The 17,816-nt window shown below is 44.6% G+C and overlaps 1 protein-coding gene across 5 annotated transcripts in view; it reads right to left on the reverse strand.

The window, feature by feature from the left end:
• ICE1 (interactor of little elongation complex ELL subunit 1) overlaps nucleotides 1-17,816 on the reverse strand; it is a 537,335-nt gene that overhangs the window by 476,948 nt on the left and 42,571 nt on the right. For all 5 annotated transcript variants that reach the window (XM_040353451.1, XM_040353452.1, XM_040353450.1 and 2 more), the window contains one exon: nucleotides 3,207-3,265. In XM_040353451.1, coding sequence (XP_040209385.1) covers nucleotides 3,207-3,265 — 59 coding nt within the window. The remainder of the gene's footprint in view (nucleotides 1-3,206; nucleotides 3,266-17,816) is intronic.

The following is a 17,816-nucleotide window of genomic DNA, read 5'->3' on the forward strand; positions in this document are numbered from 1 at the left end:
CCCGCTCTTGGAGGAGTACAGGAGATTCCAAACATCTTCTATTTACGAATGATGGAGGCCACTGTGCTCATTGGGACCTTCAATGCTGCAGAAATGTTTATTTACCGTTCCCCAGATCTGTGCCTCAATAAAAAAAGTCTGAGGTCTACAGACAATTCCTTGGCTTGGTTTGTGCAATGACATGCAATGTTAACTGTAGGACCTTATATAGACAGGTGTGTACCTTTCCAAATCACATCCAATCAACTGAATTTACCACAGGTGGACTCTAATCAAGTTGTAGAAACATCTCAAGGATGATCAGTGGAAACAGGATGCACCTAAGCTCAATTTTGAGTGTCATGGCAAAGGCTGTGAATACTTTGTTTTTTATGTTTAATACATTTGCAGAGATTTCAAACAAACAAACTACTTTCATGCTGCTATTTTGGGGTATGGTTTATATAATTTAGAGGAATCTGGATCTCAAGCTGAAAAATTTTGCTGTGGTGTTAAGCATACAGAAATCACTTTGAAGGCTGCCACCATGAGACCCAAAACTTGCAGGCAATAGCGATCACCTGCAAGCAGGCAAACCTGAATTTGTAGTTTCCAGCGTTTTTGTGACACAAGAAACAACTTGGCCTGGTTAGTATTCAACATCAGCCCAAGGAATTTCAAAGGTTGTGACAGAATCAGGATTTAAAATTCACCCAAACTCCTCCAGCCTCTAAACAGTGATTGACAGTTCCAAATGAGCCTCTACAACCATTATTCATCTTGACCTCAAGGCAGCCAGCACCGGCGCCAATGATCTGGTAAACACCTGAGGGGCCATGGCTGCAAATTGACAGTCCTCCAGCACTACTGCAAAGCACAAGAACCACTTGGGGCCCTAGTAAATCGGAACATGAAAGAATGCACCCTTGATATCTATGGATTCCAGAAAGACCTCCTGATGCCACTTCCTAACAGTGATTCTATCTTGAACTTGAAGTAGATTGACAAAAACAGTAAATGCTTTGTGGTCCAGGGCAATCTATTATTTGTATTCGATCACTGTATATAGTTCATACAATAGTTTTGGTGCTGCACATCAATTTACATTATTGGGTTTTGTGTATTAACCACTCCTTTGCAAGCTGCCTCTTCCCAATAGCACTGACAATTTGTTACGAACCATAGCACTAGACCTGGACAGTACCCTACAACTATCTCAAAATGATGCACAATGTGCCTAGGTGCATGAAGGATCCAATGCCTGAAGCAACATTACAGGTAGATCCCACATCTTAACCCAAGTGGAGTGGTACCCTCCAAGACTCAGCCAAGGAGTCAGACAATCAGAAAGCCACAAAAAGAACTGCAGTAGCTATGGTACAGCCAGGATCCTTAAAGGGGTTGTAAAGGAAAAACATTTTTTTTTTTATAATAAGCATCCTTTACCTGCAGACATTCCTCTTTTCACTTCCTCATTGTTCGTTTTTGCTCAGAAGTTGCTCTATTTCTTCTCTGTTCTGTTCACTTCCTGCTTGTCTGATTGTTGCTCACCACCGTGAAGGGAGGCTTTACTGTGGTGGTCAGTGACGTGCTCGCCCCCTCCCGGGAACTACATCTGTGCGGCATGACGCTCTCTTCAAGGAGGTGTGAATTACTGGGCGTGCCGCAATGCATACTGGGAAATGTAGTTCTTACATGAACTAGCGCGGCAAACCAGGAAGTGAATGAGAGAACAGAAACTAGAACGCCGGAGGTGATATAGATGAAGGAATTTAATAGGTATTTACTCGTTTTTAAACAGAATCATTACACTATTCTGTCCACAGTGGGTGACCGCGATATTGTGTCAATCTCGCTCCCTTTCTCGGCAAGATTGACCACCTACGAGCCCCATTGCGGGAGCCAGCGCCGAGCTGGCTTGCCGCGATGGAGACAAAGCCTTCATAGAAGCGACGGGAGATCCGACTTGGATTCCCGCCAATTCTAGTTGCGGCGTTCGGTATGCATTTCTGAGAGGGAGAACTCCACGCCAATTTTTTAATAAAAAAACTACATGGGTTCCCCCCCCAGGAGCATACCAGGCCCTTAGGTCTGGTATGGGTTGTAAGGAGACCCCCCCTACGCCGAAAAACCGACGTAGGGGGTCCCCCCTACAATCCATACCAGACCCGTATCCAAAGCACGCTACCCGGCCGGCCAAAAAAGGAGTGGGGACGAGCGAGCGCCCCCCCCCCTCCTGAGCTGTACCAGGCCGCATGCCCTCAATATGGGGGGGTTGGGTGCTCTGGGGCAGGGGGGCGCACTGCGGGGCCCCCCCACCCCAGAGCACCCTGTCCCCATGTTAATAAGGACAGGGCCTCTTCCCGACAACCCTGGGCGTTGGTTGTCGGGGTCTGCGGGCCGGGGGCTTATCGGAATCTGGGAGCCCCCTCAAAGAAGGGGGCCCCCAGATACTGGCCCCCCACCTTAAGTGAATGGATATGGGGTACATTGTACCCCTACCCATTCATCTGGAGGCAAAGTGTTAAAGTTAATAAACACACGACACAGGGTTTTTAAAATAATGTATTAGTCTGCTCCGGGGGCCCCCCCTGTCTTCTTTAGCTCTTTTAGCAGGGAGGGCTTCTTCTTCCGCTCTCCGGGGGGTCTTCTGCTCTCCGGGGGTCTTCTCCGCTTTCCATGTCGGTTTTTTATTTAAAAATTGGCGTGGAGTTCTCCCTCTCAGGAATGCATACCAAATGCCGCACCTAGAATTGGCGGGAATCCAAGTCGGATCCCCGTCGCTTCTATGACGCGCTCGCTGGAATGTGCTTTGTCTATTCCAGCTAGTGCGAGATGTCGGCACCATGTCGCCGAGAATCAGCGCGATGCTGTTGTGCTAGAAACACAATATCGCGGTCACCTACTGTACCTTGCAGACATTAATTTTAGGCAAAAATAAATAAAAAATTCCTTTACAACTCCTTTAATATATATCCTTATCTGAAAGAAAATATCTCCACAGCAAGAAATAAGCATCTTAAATAAAGACAAGAGCTCCATTACCTAAGTACACTAGCAAGATGGCTAGATGGGAGCGGGAGGACTTATATTGGGAATCTTCTTGCAGTTTTCTTTTTTTTTTTGTCATTGTCCAATCACCTGAAGGTAACTGCATAGAACCCATGGTTGAAATATCCTGTACAACTCAGAAATACATTTTTCAAAGTAGCAGAACTTTCACTTACTCTGAATCAATAATCTTTTGCTTGAGAGTTATTAATGCGGCAACATATTCATTCAAATTCTGAAATAAAAAAAAAAAACAGTATGTTCAAAACAGTTTAAAACCTATATAGCTTGGTATCACATCCAGATTTTGCTAAATTGACAACTTGGCCCCTATATTTGTCCAGCTCTGACAGACAAAATAAAGCAAGAAATATTGATCTCATATTTTTTGATGTTATTCAAAGAGTTGATTTTGGGGGGAAAAAAATAAAAAATCATGGTGTGCATGAATTACTAGTACTGATGAGAACTGTAAGGCATACTCTATGCGTTATAAGTATAGATGCGGAAAAGGCATTTGATCGAGTGAATTGGAAATTTTTATTGGCAGTCCTGCGCCATATAGGTCTGGGGGAACATATGATGCAATGGATATCCAAGATTTACTCACACCCGACGGCCCAGGTCAAAGTTAACAGTTTTATCAGACCCTTTTTCCCATCTCAAATGGGACGAGGCAGGGGTGTCCACTATCCCCTTTACTTTATTGTTCTTTCCCTTGAGCCTTTTTTGTGTAGGATATGTCTGAACCCAAACATTACCGGAGTTGGTGTGGGAGAGGAGCAACATAAAAAAAATCACAGCTTTTGCCGATGATATGCTCTTCTCCCTCACCAACCCTGTGGTTTCGCTGCCGAATCTGATCCGCAAATTTGAGACTTATGGTCAACTATCTAATCCACAGATTAATTTGAATAAATCAGAGGCAATGGGGGTAGGCTTACCTATCGAGAAGCTACAGACCTTAGACAAATTTCAGGCTCAAGTGGACAGATACAGCCTTGAAATATTTGGGAACATATATCCCCTCTAATCTATCACGAATCTATGAACTTAACTTCCCCCCCCCCCCCCCCCTATTGATTAGAACACGTATTTTGTTAAAGGCATGGAATCGGGGACTGCATTCATGGTTTGCTAGATGCAATCTCTTAAAGATGAGTATTCTACCCAAGTATCTATATTTATTTCAAACTCTGCCGATCAAGATACCATCTCAATACTTTAAACAGGTTCATTCCCTGTTTATTAAATGTATATGGGCACATAAGAGACCACGCACTCCCAGACTCCAATTATCCCGACCTAAACATAGTAGAGGGATTGCATTTCCAGATGTACTTAAATATTACCAGGTGGTACATATGGGGAGACTCAGACTGGAGCCGACATTCAATAGACAAACTCTGGGTTCGGATTAAACAAGAGCAAACTGATATTCTATTGAAAGGAGCACCATGGTGTTATGATAAGCTATCGCCCGACCTAAAGAGGCACCCACTGATAGGCCCTACAATACGAATTTGCTCACAAGTGATCATTAAAACCTCTCTCTCGACTATGGACTCGCCTCTGATGCCTATCCTCTGGAATCCGGGGATCCCTCCAGGTTTGAGAGATCATCACTTCTCCAATCTTCGACAAACTAATCACTTTCGTGCATCACAATTCCTAGCATCAGACGGTTGGCCATCCATAAACGGCCCTAATGGAACCGGCGGGCCCCTTCTGTTTACCTTTTTGGAACGCTCTGCAGCTCCGCCACTTCCTTTATACACTTAAATCACCAGAGAGGTTTAGACGACAATTAACCATATTCGAAGAATACTGCACGAAGGAGGGGACTTTGACACAAACACTCTCAAAAATGTACACTTTATTGATTTACCCTCCGGAAAAACTACATTTATCTTGGATAGAGAAATGGGAGAGAGATGGACTGTAAGTTTACAACTAGCTAAAGACAAAATATGATCGCTCTCTCGCTGAAATCATCTATATGTACCAAGATTCAGGAGATGAATTATAAAATACTAACAAGATGGTACTATACCCCACAGAGACTACATAAATTTTATCTGGAAATATCATACCGGTGCTGGAGATGTATGGAGTTGAGAGGTACGCCCAGGGCTGTGGAGTCGGTAGATAAATGTTCCGACTCCTCAGTTTTATGTACTTCCGACTCCTCTGTATTAATATGCGAATGTATTTTATACATTCCTTGAGGGAAAGAAACGCAACCTACCATCAAGTGGCTGGATAGTAGCAGCAGGCATAAACATCAGGAACAGGATCTTTACCAGTTCAAAAATACAAACCACATTATTTGGTTGTTTTAGAACAAAAACAAAGCTTATCTATAATGAACCAAAAACAAAATCTGTAAAACCTACAAATGGTTTATATTAATCTTGAAATGTAGTTATAGGCTTAGCAAATGCAAATCAATTCAATGTAGAGTTCTGAGGAAGAGAATTGCCTCTGCCAGATCCTCTTTCATAGAGGCTCTTAAGTCAGACTTTATTATTTTTAGGGCTGAAAATAATCTTAGAGAGGTAGTTGGGCTGCTGCTTTCTCCTTTGTGTGCTTATCTGCTGCTGAAGATAGGGCAGTGGGAGGATCCAGGAAGGGGCATTTATTCTAAAACTTGATTTTCCTAGGAGAATCCCATAGTCATGTTTAAAGTTTAAGCTAACAATCAGAGTTTACAAGTTTTTATAGCCTTAGCTAAATGACAGCAGTTTTTCCAATGGTTTACAGCTTCAGTCTTGAACTATTGGCCCTCCATTCCCTTCACTTATACAAGTGTCTCACTCTCTAGTCCTGCAAAAAACATATTTACTTATCAGTGAGAGGCTAGGTCACACATGGACGCTGCGTTCCCTGTAAAAGCAGAACACAACACTATGGAAAGTATAAGTATTGCAGCTCCTAATTGTGCGTTGCGTGCCATATAGTGAAGCACATGAAAAGCATGCTTCTTCACGGTCACTTAACGTGTTCGTTTTGCGGTTACGTGAGGCACTGCATGCATTGGTCTTTATTCTTACAGTAGAGAAGTCATTAATTATAACTTTTTGTGAATTGGGACATTTAAACTTGCTTTTTTTTTTTTTTATTACAATCTAAATTTAATAGGAGTGGGAGTCGGAGTCGGTGCATTGTTTGCCGACTCCAGGTACCCAAAATTTCCCCCGACTCCGACTCCGACTCCGACTCCACAGCCCTGGGTACGCCGTTACATATTTTTTGGTCGTGCCCAAAAATAACATCTTACTGGAAGAAGGTACGGAACATTAGTCAAAAATTTACAAACACCGGAGATGCCGGAGGACCCAGCCTTTTTTTTTACTACACGTTATGAATATACCTGTGAAAAAATATAAGCAATCTATCTTACGACATTTAGTAAATGTGGCCAAAGCATGTATTCCACTTAGGTGGAAAAATACGCTACCTCCTATGGTTAGAGGTTGGCTTCATAAAGTGGAAGAGATAAATAAGATGGAAGATCTTACACTTTCAGCACAAAACCAACAAGAAAAGTATGCAGGAGGTATGGAGATAGTGGAATAGGTTTATTTCTTCTGAAGGTCTGATCCTGCTTAATTCATAAAGGTCAGATATAGGTAGTACAATTTAAAATAGTTAATAACTAGTTGCCCATCGCCTACCCAGGGTATCCCCTGGGGGCCCCTCTCTTAAGAATCTTTTTTTTTTTTTTTTCTTCTTCTTCTCTTTGCCTTCTTTGGGTTTTTGTTTATACTGAGAAAATGGATAGGGTGATCCCAGACACAGTGATTGGAGGTGGTCCGCCCACTCGCTGCAAAATTGGCAGGATATCCTCCCTAGGGGTGCAGGAAGGATGTTATGAAGGATATGATTATTAATCTTTGATTTATTATTTTGATATATCTGTTATGTAACGGTTTATATCTGATTGTTATGAGAATCTGGACTCGCCCTTGGTGGTAGAAATAAAGTATTTGAGGGAAGAAGAAAAAAAAAAAAAAAAAAAAAAAGAGAACTGTAACAGTCTCCCTGTAACTAATTCAAAAAGTCTCTATATTTAATGCAGATGATTTAATAGGAAAGAAAAGAAAATTGGATTTTTAATAACAGCTTACCTGTAAAATCATTTTCTTGGAGTACACCACGGGACACAGAGCCTTTAATCATTACATAGTGGGTTGTATAGCTCCGCACCCAATGAAGACAAGTTCCCCTCTATATAACCCTTCCCATAAAGGGAAGTACTTCCGTTTTGTAACAAAGCAGTAAGGATCCCATAGAAGGGAGGGACGACTGTGTCCCGTGGTGTACGACAAGAAAATAATTTTACAGGTAAGCTGTTATAAAAAATCCTATTTTCTTTTTCGTACACCACAGGACACAGAGCCTTTAATCATTACAAAGTGGGACGTCCCAGAGCAATGCTCAATATGAGGGGAGGGAGACCGATCAAGCAGGCCGCCATCGGGCGTGAAGCCCTATACTGCTGCCTGCAGCACACTATGCCTGAATCCTCATGCCCCCTTATATCTATTTGATATGATTTGGTAAATGTATGGACTGAAAACCAAGTTGCAGCTTTACAGATCTGAGCCATAGAAGCCTGATGATGCACTGCCCATGAAGCACTTATCGCCCTGGTCGAGTGCGCTTTAACATGAAAAGGAGGATCCTCGTTCTTTAACCTATAAGCTTGGATTATCATTTGTCGAATCCACCTAGAAATAGTTGCTTTCGATGCAGCTTGGCCCTTTTTGGGACCATCTGGCAGAATAAACAAGACATCTGTTTTACATATCTGAGCAGTTGCTTGCAGATAAACTTTCATTGCTCTCACTACATCCAGAGAGTGCAATAATTTTTCCCCTACCGACTGCGGCTCATGAAAACAGAAAGGCAAACAACATCTTGATTTAAGGATGGGGAAGGTTGGGGACTCAACACAATTTTGTCCTTGTGACAAATTAAATAAGGTTCTTTACTGGAAAGAGCTGCCAATTCAGAAACTCTCCTAGCAGAGGAGATAGCAATCAAAAAGGCTAAATTTCCTACTCAAAAGAATTAATGGAATGGCACAGGGGAGGTTTGACTGGAGGATTTACCCACATTAACCCCTGAACAAATGCCTGGGACCAGGCAATGAGATCCCAATGGCCTCTGAAAGAAAACTGACAGAGCCGAGATTTGAACCTTAATGGAACTCAGGGCTAATTTCATATCTATGCCTATTTGACAAAAGGGCAGAACCCTACCAATGACATATTTTTGCGGATTCCACCCTCTGGATTCACACCAGGAAACATATGCCTTCCAGATTCTATAATAGATGAGCCTGGAGGCCGGCTTTCTAGCATTAATGGGAGTGGAGAGAACTGGACCTGAGAGCCCACGTTTCTTCAATATGTAGGTTTCAACAGCCAAACCGCCAAATTTAGCTTTCGGAAGGAAGGATGGAACACTGGACCCTGCGAGAGCAGGTCTTGGTGAAGTGGAAGAATCCACGGTTTCCCCACCGCCATCCTTACTATTTCGGTGTGCCAGGACCTTCTGGGCCACCAGAAGCACTGGTATTCCCTCTTTCCTGGCTTTGCAAAGCAGTCTCTGTAAGAGCGGAACCAGAGGGAATGCATAGATCAATTAAAAATTGATCCCGAGGAATCATTAGTGTATCTGTTCCGAGGGCTAGAGGATCTTTTATCCTTGACACAAAGGTGTCAAACTTCCTGTTGAACCTGGAGGCTAGTAGGTCTACATCTGGGGTCCCCATTTCTGGCACATGGCCCGAAAAATGTCGAGGTGGAGAGACCACTCTCCTGCTAACAGCTGCTGGCGGCTTAGGTAATCCGCTTGCCAATTCTCTACCCCTGGAATGAAAACCACAGAAAGACAAGGAATATGACTTTCTGCCCAAACCAATATCTGGTTCACTTCTCTTTGAACATCCCAACTGCGGGTGCCTCTTTCATGATTGATAAAAGGCACCGCAGTAGCATTGTCGGATTGAATCCGAACAGGGTAACCCTGTAATCTGCGTGTCCAGGTTTTAAGGGCTAGGTGCACTGCCCAAATCTCCAATATGTTGATGGGCAGGCTCCTTTCAAACTTGTAAGGCAAGGTGAATTTGCGCTTCTCCTTAATAGTATCAGATACAAAAATAAATGAAAAAAATGTGTTGACAGATATAATGGTGAATATTAATAAAGGGTTAAATTCTAATTAGGACACCTTGGGACTCTAATTGAATTCAATAGGTGAAGGAAGGGTTTGAGATGAAAAAACTTTCAATTTGGTGCTGCAATAGTGGAGTTTGCTGGAATATTCAGCAAGCAAAAGTATGTTAATAAAGTAATAGTGCGCAACCCACAAACATATAAGTGAAAAGTAAAATTACATATGTAAAAATAAACAAAAATAAAGTCTGTAATAAAGATTTCCTGTGTAAAAAAATAAATTTTTCAAAAAGCATAAACTGGTGAGATTCAGTGCATAAAATCAAATGCAGTCCATAAACGAACATTCCTAGTTTCTGACACCAGCGATCAGCTTGCTTCAATATAGGAAAATTGGTACATCCATGCAGTACAGATAATACGGTGGAAAATGTAGATGAAATAGCCTCTTACCAGAGAGACGATCTTATGGGCATATCATCCCCGACCTGGGAGCTGTAGTTTGTGCAGACAAGCAGGATCTGGCGTTCTGTGCTTCAGGTGCAACAGCACTTGTAATCCACTCCTCAGCAGTGAGGTGATCAGCGTATACAGCTCTCCCCGGATGTTTTAAAAAACATGTAGCAACAAAGTAAAAAAAGAAAAGGAAGACTTGATAGTGTAGTACTTTGTAGCAAAACACTTCTTTAATAAAAAAGTTTCTGAGTAGGAACAACACAGTTTTGATACTTGTGAAGTGACAGTTTAAACAGAAACAAATAGCGGTATCTCTAAAATCCAAATAACCTCGGTAACAACCAGCAGGCTAAGTAATAGCAACGTCTTTGAAAAATGATAGGCTCCATTTTTGCTACAAAGTACTACACTATCAAGTCTTCCTTTTCTTTTTTTACTTTGTTGCTACATGAACGCCAGATCCTGCTTGTCTGCACGAACTACAGCTCCCAGGTCGGGGATGATATGCCCATAAGATCGTCTCTCTGGTAAGAGGCTATTTCATCTACAATTTTCCACCGTATTATCTGTACTGCATGGATGTACCAATTTTCCTATATTGAAGCAAGCTGATCACTGGTGTCAGAAACTAGGAATGTTCGTTTATGGACTGCATTTGATTTTATGCACTGAATCTCACCAGTTTATGCTTTTTGAAAAAAAAAAAATTTTTACACAGGAAATCTTTATTACAGACTTTATTTTTGTTTATTTTTACATATGTAATTTTACTTTTCCTTTCAAACTTGGACCAAGTTCCTTGGCCAGTCTGAGTGGGCACCTCAACCCCAGAGAACGGTGAAGGTGGTAATCTTGACTGGTGAGACCTAAACCCATGGTCTTCCGGTCTCATAAATGTTTTGGTTGCTCCCACCAAAACAGATCCAAAGAATCTCCAGATGCAAGTGGAACTAACTGATTTAGGGTACTCCTTTTGAAACTCCATGACCTGAGGAGAAACGTCAGAAGGATCTTGGAGTGCAACCGACTCCCTGGAACTCCTGGGATAGCTGTCATTAACCCTAATGACTGCATAGTCTGGCATACAGATGCTCATGGAAGTAGCCTGAACGTTGAACAGAAAGAATAATTTTCCTCACTTTTTCTTCTGTTAGTAAATTTTTTTGATTCACCGTTTCTATTTGGTAATCCAAAAAGGTTAGTGTATGAGAGGGGACCAAGAAGGACTTCTTGATTAATTCTCCAGCCCAACTTCGAGGGTCTGGAGAATCAGTGATACATTTCTGGCCAGTTTTTGCTGATCCTGTGCAAAAATTAGAAAGTCGTCCAAATAAAGAACGATTAAAAACTCCCAGACGTAGCCATTATTTTTGTAAAGATTCTCTGGGCTGCAGAGAGAAAAAAATCTCTGGGGTTGGGGGGGAAGAATGAATTTCAGTCTGTAGCCTGACTTTATGATCTGAAGGACAAAGACACTTTCTGTCATTTCTATCCACCAACTGAAAAAACGGGGATAACCTTCCTTCTACCCCTGGCCTAGTGTCATTGTGTGCTCTTGGCAAGGGCTGTAGGAGTAAAAAAATGCTACACTCTTGGCCTTGTCTCTAATAAAAAAGAAACACTTTTTACCTAGGCCTTTACCAGACTTAAAATCTGGCTTGCCCTGACGACTAAGGTTTTTTATACTGAATTTATGATTTATTGGCAATTTTTCAGAGAATATGAATGATAATACAAAAAAAGTTTTAATCGCTCATGGTTAGTATTTGGCTGAAGCCATTCATTATCCATCAACTGTGTTTACTCTTTTTTTTTTCTTATATAATCTTTATATTATTTTACATTTTAAACCATACAAAAACTGTGTACAGACAAAAGAGTAAGGGGAAAGGGAAGGCAAAATGCACCCCAAGGGCAAATACTGACATCGGTAGCGCCAGAATACATCACACCACAACTGTAATTATTGCTAGTACGAGCCCATCCTATATTTTCAATCCCAGTGGACATTCCCACACACTTTGGGGGAAGGAGCTGGGGCTCGGTCAATAAATCAGAGCAGATACCTTACAGCATCCAAGGCTCACATAAAGTAAGAACATGTAAATAATGTACAAAAGGAAAAGAAAAAAAAATCAGCAAACACACCTGGTTCATTGGCTAGTGCGGTGTAACTATGCTAGGAACATAAATTCTAATTCTGTGTCTGGTTCTGAACCTGATTCAGTCCAGTTCGCCTGGACAAGCTGCCCGAAAGCAGGTTCTATCAACGTTAACAGAGCAATATCTAGACTAGAGGAGACTGGGGCCTGTCCGGGGTATGCCTCCGCCACGAGGTACAGATCAAGTCAAAGCGCTCACGAGTTCCCTTGCATGTGGCCACCCATTCCTCTGCTTCCATGATCTGTCAACTTCCCACGCCAGTCCAACATGCTCGGAACTCACGGGTTCTTCCAGTGAATTGGTGAATTGGCGGCATTATGAAGGTGCCAGAGAGCACTGCATTTATAATGAGAGAGGGGGATGGGGGTGGGGGAAGAGAAGCAGGAAGTGCTTTGGGGAGAAAGGCACATCTATGCCTAGGCTATCTGATATGCAGACCAAAAAAGGGTGAAACCAACGGACAGTCCCATCAAATATGGAGGAGTGTTGCCTTTTGCCTGTACCGCTCCCTGAGAACGTCCAGCAAAGATAGTTTGTCTCGCTTCATGGAAGGTAACAGCCTAACATCCCCATCAGTTATCCAGGAACCAAAAAAGGACAACTTCTCCCCAGGAGGAAGCCACCAACAGGCTCTAGTGGCGATGTTGAGGGGGCTAGGGACCTATTTAACCTGTCCCAAATTCTGAGAAAATGTGGTGTTGGTTGGTGATAAACCCCTATTGCTCGAAAAGACGGTGCGTAGCATAGATTATGGCCTGCCATGGTCTTTTCAAGGAGTACCCATAATTTAGAGGGGGTGTGAAATGTCCATTTAAGTATGCGCTGCAGAGCAATAGCTCTATAATATTGTAAAATATTGGGGATGCCAAGGCCTCTCAGCCGTTTGGGTCGTTGCAACAAAGCCATGGCTAGACGTGGCTTCCTACCTTTCCAAACAAATGAGGTAAAGAGGCTGCGAAGCTCAGTAAAAAAGCATCTAGGTAGGGACACAGGCACCATCTGCAGGATGAAAAGTATGCGGGGCAATACAGTCATCTTAATAATGTTTGTGTAGCCAATCCATGTGAAGGTTGCTCTATCCTAGGATTGTAAATCCTGATGCACCTTCCGAAGTAGGGGAGCATAATTGTGTGTATAAAGGGAATCTAGACTGTTGGTAAGTTGAATGCCCAGATATTTTATGGCGGTGGAAGCCCAAGTAAACGTGAAAGCTCTGAAGGTAGTAGAAAAAAGGAAAAATACTGCGCTTATCTAAACCAAAAAGTGAGCTGCTACACAGCAATGTGACAAAATTGAAAGAAGTAGTAAATATAAATGTAACGCTGGTGGTAATAGGAAGCACTCAAAATCAACTGAGTAACTAAAACAAATCAGACAAAAAGTCCATATATGTGAATATATAAAAACGCAATGTGAAAAAATGTCCATCAATACAATGTGAATAGACGCTGCGTAAATCATGGCACCAACATTACTTCCGATTATATGAAGTAGGTGGAATACGCTTACTGGATCCAAAGGATCTAACCGTCAGCGACAGCAGATCATGAAGGCATGGGAGCTCCCAAATGAATCAACCAGAGCGAGCAATAGTTGTGAAAGCGGGCATCCCTGCCTCGTGCCATGCCAAATGGAGAACTCAAAGGAAAGAACACCATTAACCCTGATCTGGGCAGTAGGGGGATGTATAGAGCGCCAAGATCCAGCGTAGCATAGGAGGAACCCAGCCCAAGCCGTAGCAGTACAGCCCTGAGAAAGTCCCAATCAACCTGATCAAAGGCTTTCTCAGCGTCCGTAGAAAGGATCAGGTATGGGGACGGACACCCATGTGTTCAGGGCCCATTGGACAACCTGAATAGGCCTAATAGTTATCCCTGGCCTCTCAGTCTATAATAAAGCATGTCTGGTCAGGGTGAACTATCGAGGGGAGGAGATAAATATCTCAACAGTTTATTGGCCAGGATTTTCACAAAAATCTTTATGGTCTGCATTTAGTAGAGATATTTTTAACAAAAGAGTTGTTTATTGATGTAAAACCACAGAGCAAATATACAGTTGCCAGACATTATATAAACATAATTCACCATAGAATACAGCAGTGAAAGACAAATACAGCAAGTAAATAAGGCACATTAAGGTAACACCAAAGGTAGCTGGTCGTGCATGAAAACATTCTCCCTGAGGTAGAGTCAATACCCAAGTACATACCGAATCCGGCTTATAAACAGCAGGCCATACCCCCTGGAAACCATACCAGTGATGGGAGCGGGATCCCCCGCAAGGCAAAGTGAAAGGACTCCACAAGCCCATCCCAAAATATATAAGTAAGAGAGGGGAGAAACATGGGGGGAGGCGGGGGAGACAGGCCTCACATCATCAAACCCTCAGACAATCGTAACCCGTGCTATCAATCCGATGAGATCCCACGTGGCCCCCAGTGAAGCGAAAAAGGACACCCAAAAAAAAAAAAAAAAAATAAAGAAAGAAGGAGCAACCAGGCATTCCCGCTCCCCCTAATCCAGGTCTAATTGTTCCGCTTTCACCCAGGCCGCCCACACCTTATCAAACTTCCCGGGGCAGTTGCGACCCATATATGTCAGTTTATATAGAGGGAGAGCCGCATTAATCAGCGCTCTCCATTGTGGCACCGTGGGAGGAGAAGCCTCCCTCCATCTCAGCAGAATAGCCTTCCTGGCGTAGAAGGCTGCAAAAAAAAAAAAAGTTTTTTAGAGGGAGCACCAGGCAGATCGTCCACTATTCCCAGGAGCATCGGCAAAAGGTCACAGGGTACAGCTATCTTACTTACAGAGTTAATTACATTAGCCACCCCCTGCCAGTAAGTTTGCAATACGGGACAAGACCAGACCACATGAAAAAAAGAACCCTCCTCCACACTACATCTGGAGCAGATGGGACTCCACTGCGGGTATATTTTAGTCAGGCACTGGGGGGAGAAGTAGGCCCTGTGCAAGAATTTAAGTTGAATAAACCTATCCCTGGCCGACACCACCAGGGTAAGGTATTGTTGTATCCCTTCTTCCCAGTCGTCGTCAGCCAGCACCGGAATATCCGCCTGCCACACCGAAAACAACTGGGAGACCTTAGAGGTATCCAAACCAACCAGCAGTGAGTACAAGGCGGATAGGGGCTTAGTCTCATCCGCCGCACTCAGCAATCGTTCCACCCCCATAGTCTCCAGTGTGATTAGTCCAGGGAATTGTGCCCGAAACGCATGACGCAATTGGAAAAAACGAAAAAACATCCGATTAGGCAGTCCCTTCCTTTGTTTTAATTCATCAAAGGTGATGTCCGCAAGCGTTTTAACCTCGAAGCGGGCCCACAGGGCCGGGTCAGGTATGGAGTGAAAGTGCGAAAGCCGGGGGTTCCCCCATAGCGGGGTACGCGGGGACCAGCAATCAGGGTTCTGGACCTTGGACCGAACAGTCTCCCACACCCGCAGGGTAGTCTTCATTGAGGGTGTTACAGCGGGACTAGATCTGGGCCCCCGATGTATAAGGTTGCGGAGCTCAGAGTAGGAGCCCAGAAGCGCAGCCTCCAGAGTAGCCGCCGGATTGGCCGGCTCCTCCGAGAGCCACCACTTAAAGGGGTGGTTCCCCCTAAAACAAATTTCTAACAATACATTCGTAAGACTGCTTACACTGCGGGTAGGCTGGCTTTTGTTTTGTTTTTTTAGTACATACCTCGATATCGCCATTTCGTCCCTTGGCGGTGGGCGTTCCTAGTTGATTGACGTTCCTCCGACGGGCGCATACTGCGCGTCACGACTTTCCGACAGAAGCCGAACGTCATTGCGCAGGCGCCGTATAGAGTCGGCTCTATACGGCGCCAGCGCAGCGACGTTCGGCTTCTTTCGGAAAGTCGTGACGTCACGTATGTGCCCGTCGGAGGAACGTCAATCAACTAGGAACGCCCACCGCCAAGGGACGAAATGGCGATATCGAGGTATGTACTAAAAAAACAAAACAAAAGCCAGCCTACCCGCAGTGTAAGCAGTCTTACGAATGTATTGTTAGAAATTTGTTTTAGGGGGAACCACCCCTTTAAGTGTGACGAGGACTGCAGCCCAGTAATACTTCTGGAAGCCCCCCAAGAGTGACCGGTAGCTGCAGGGTAGATCTAGCAATTCTAGGGGTACCCCTGCTCCAAATAAAGGAGGTAATCAGACTATCTAATTTCCTGAAAAACGTAGTGGGAATAGGAACAGGGGCTTGTCTAAAGATATACAGAAATTTCGGCAGGACCGTCATCTTGACCAGACTGACCCTGCCAACCGGGGTAAGGGGTAGTGTCTTCCAAGCCGCACATCTCTGCGTCAGAAGGGACATGACCGGGGTCAAGTTCAGGGAAATAAACTGCCTCAGGTCCCTATGAATCTCCACTCCCAAATACCGAAATTGTGACACCCATCGCAGAGGGGTGCCCGCAGGGGCCGGTGCGTCCGAAGGGTGTAGAGCAAAAAGGACCGATTTCCCCCAATTAATACGAACGCCGGAAAATCTGCCAAATATATCAATTAGTGCCAGGGCTGCCCCAAGAGAATTAGAGGTATTCCGCAGGTACAGTAATGTATCGTCCGCGTACAGGGATATTTTTTCTTGGACCGGGCCTATAGGGATACCATGCACCGCCGGTGAGGAGCGAAGTAGGATTGCCATAGGCTCAATAGCCAGGGCAAAGAGGCCGGGAGATAGAGGGCAGCCCTGTCTAGTGCCCCTGTGAAGGCGAAACGGCTGGGAGAGCGCCGACCCCGTTCGGACCCGAGCAGTAGAGCCTGCACCCAAGATACGAATCTGGGGCCAAAGCCGAACAGACGCAGGACCTCCCACAAATATGTCCACTCAGCCGAGTCAAATGCTTTTTCAGCGTCCAAGGAGGCCACCACGTCGGACTCGGCCAGGACCCCCTGAGCCCCCAGCACCGTGTACAGCCTACGGAGATTAATGTCTGTACCCTTCCCAGGCATGAAACCGGTCTGATCTTCATCTACCACCGTATGGATGACCGTGTTGAGACGCCGAGCCAGAACCTTAGTGAGGATCTTAGCATCCGCGTTTAAAAGCGAAATAGGCCTGTAGGAGGCACACAGCTCAGGGTATTTGCCCGGTTTGTGTATCACCACTATGACGGCCTCCGCCATAGAGGGAGGGAGACTGTCATCTTTAAGGGAAGCAACTACCATGGCGTGAAGTCTGGGGCTCAGAAGTTCCCCATATTCCTTGTAGAATTCCGGGAGAAGGCCATCCACCCCCGGGGTTTTCCCCGACTGTAATTCCCCTAGGGCCTGTTGCTTCTCCTCAATGGATATTCCACTATCCAGATATGTACGTGCCTCCTCTGCAAGTCTCGGAAAGGTCACCTGTCCCAAAAAAGAATCTAGTTCCTCATCTGAGTAATCCACCCTGGACGAGTACAGTGTCTCATAATAAGAAGCGAAGCATGCGTTGATGGTCATCGGGTCTACCTCCACCACCCCACCAGTGTTTTTAATCCTAGCGATGGTAGCATTAGGTTGCTGCTCCCTGGCCAACCAGGCCAAGAGGCGTCCTGTCTTCTCCCCCTGCTCAAAGATGCGCTGCGTTTGGGCCAGTTGTTTCTTCCCCGCTTTAGCCACTTGGAGAAGCATAACTTCTCGGTAGGCCGTCTGCATATCTGAGTAGGTAACCGGGTTCTGTGTGGCAACATATCGGGACTCCAGATCCCGGGCCTTGGCCTCAGCCTCTTCAAGACAGACCGTGGCAGCACCCCGCTCTCGGGAGATGGCAGACTGGTAGCACCCCCTAGTGAACGCCTTGAAGGCATCCCATCTGTTACTCATAGTTGTAGATTCCCCATTGTCCTCCTAAAACCCAGATATGCGTCTAAAAATCTCCGCTGTGACCCGTTCCTCTGAGATCCAATAACGAGAAAGTCGCCACAGCCTCTCCGACGGAGGCGTCCGAGTCTAATCGGAGGAGCACTGGG

Source organism: Rana temporaria, chromosome 5 (assembly GCF_905171775.1).
Source record: "Rana temporaria chromosome 5, aRanTem1.1, whole genome shotgun sequence".
NCBI classification, from domain to species: Eukaryota; Metazoa; Chordata; class Amphibia; order Anura; family Ranidae; genus Rana; species Rana temporaria.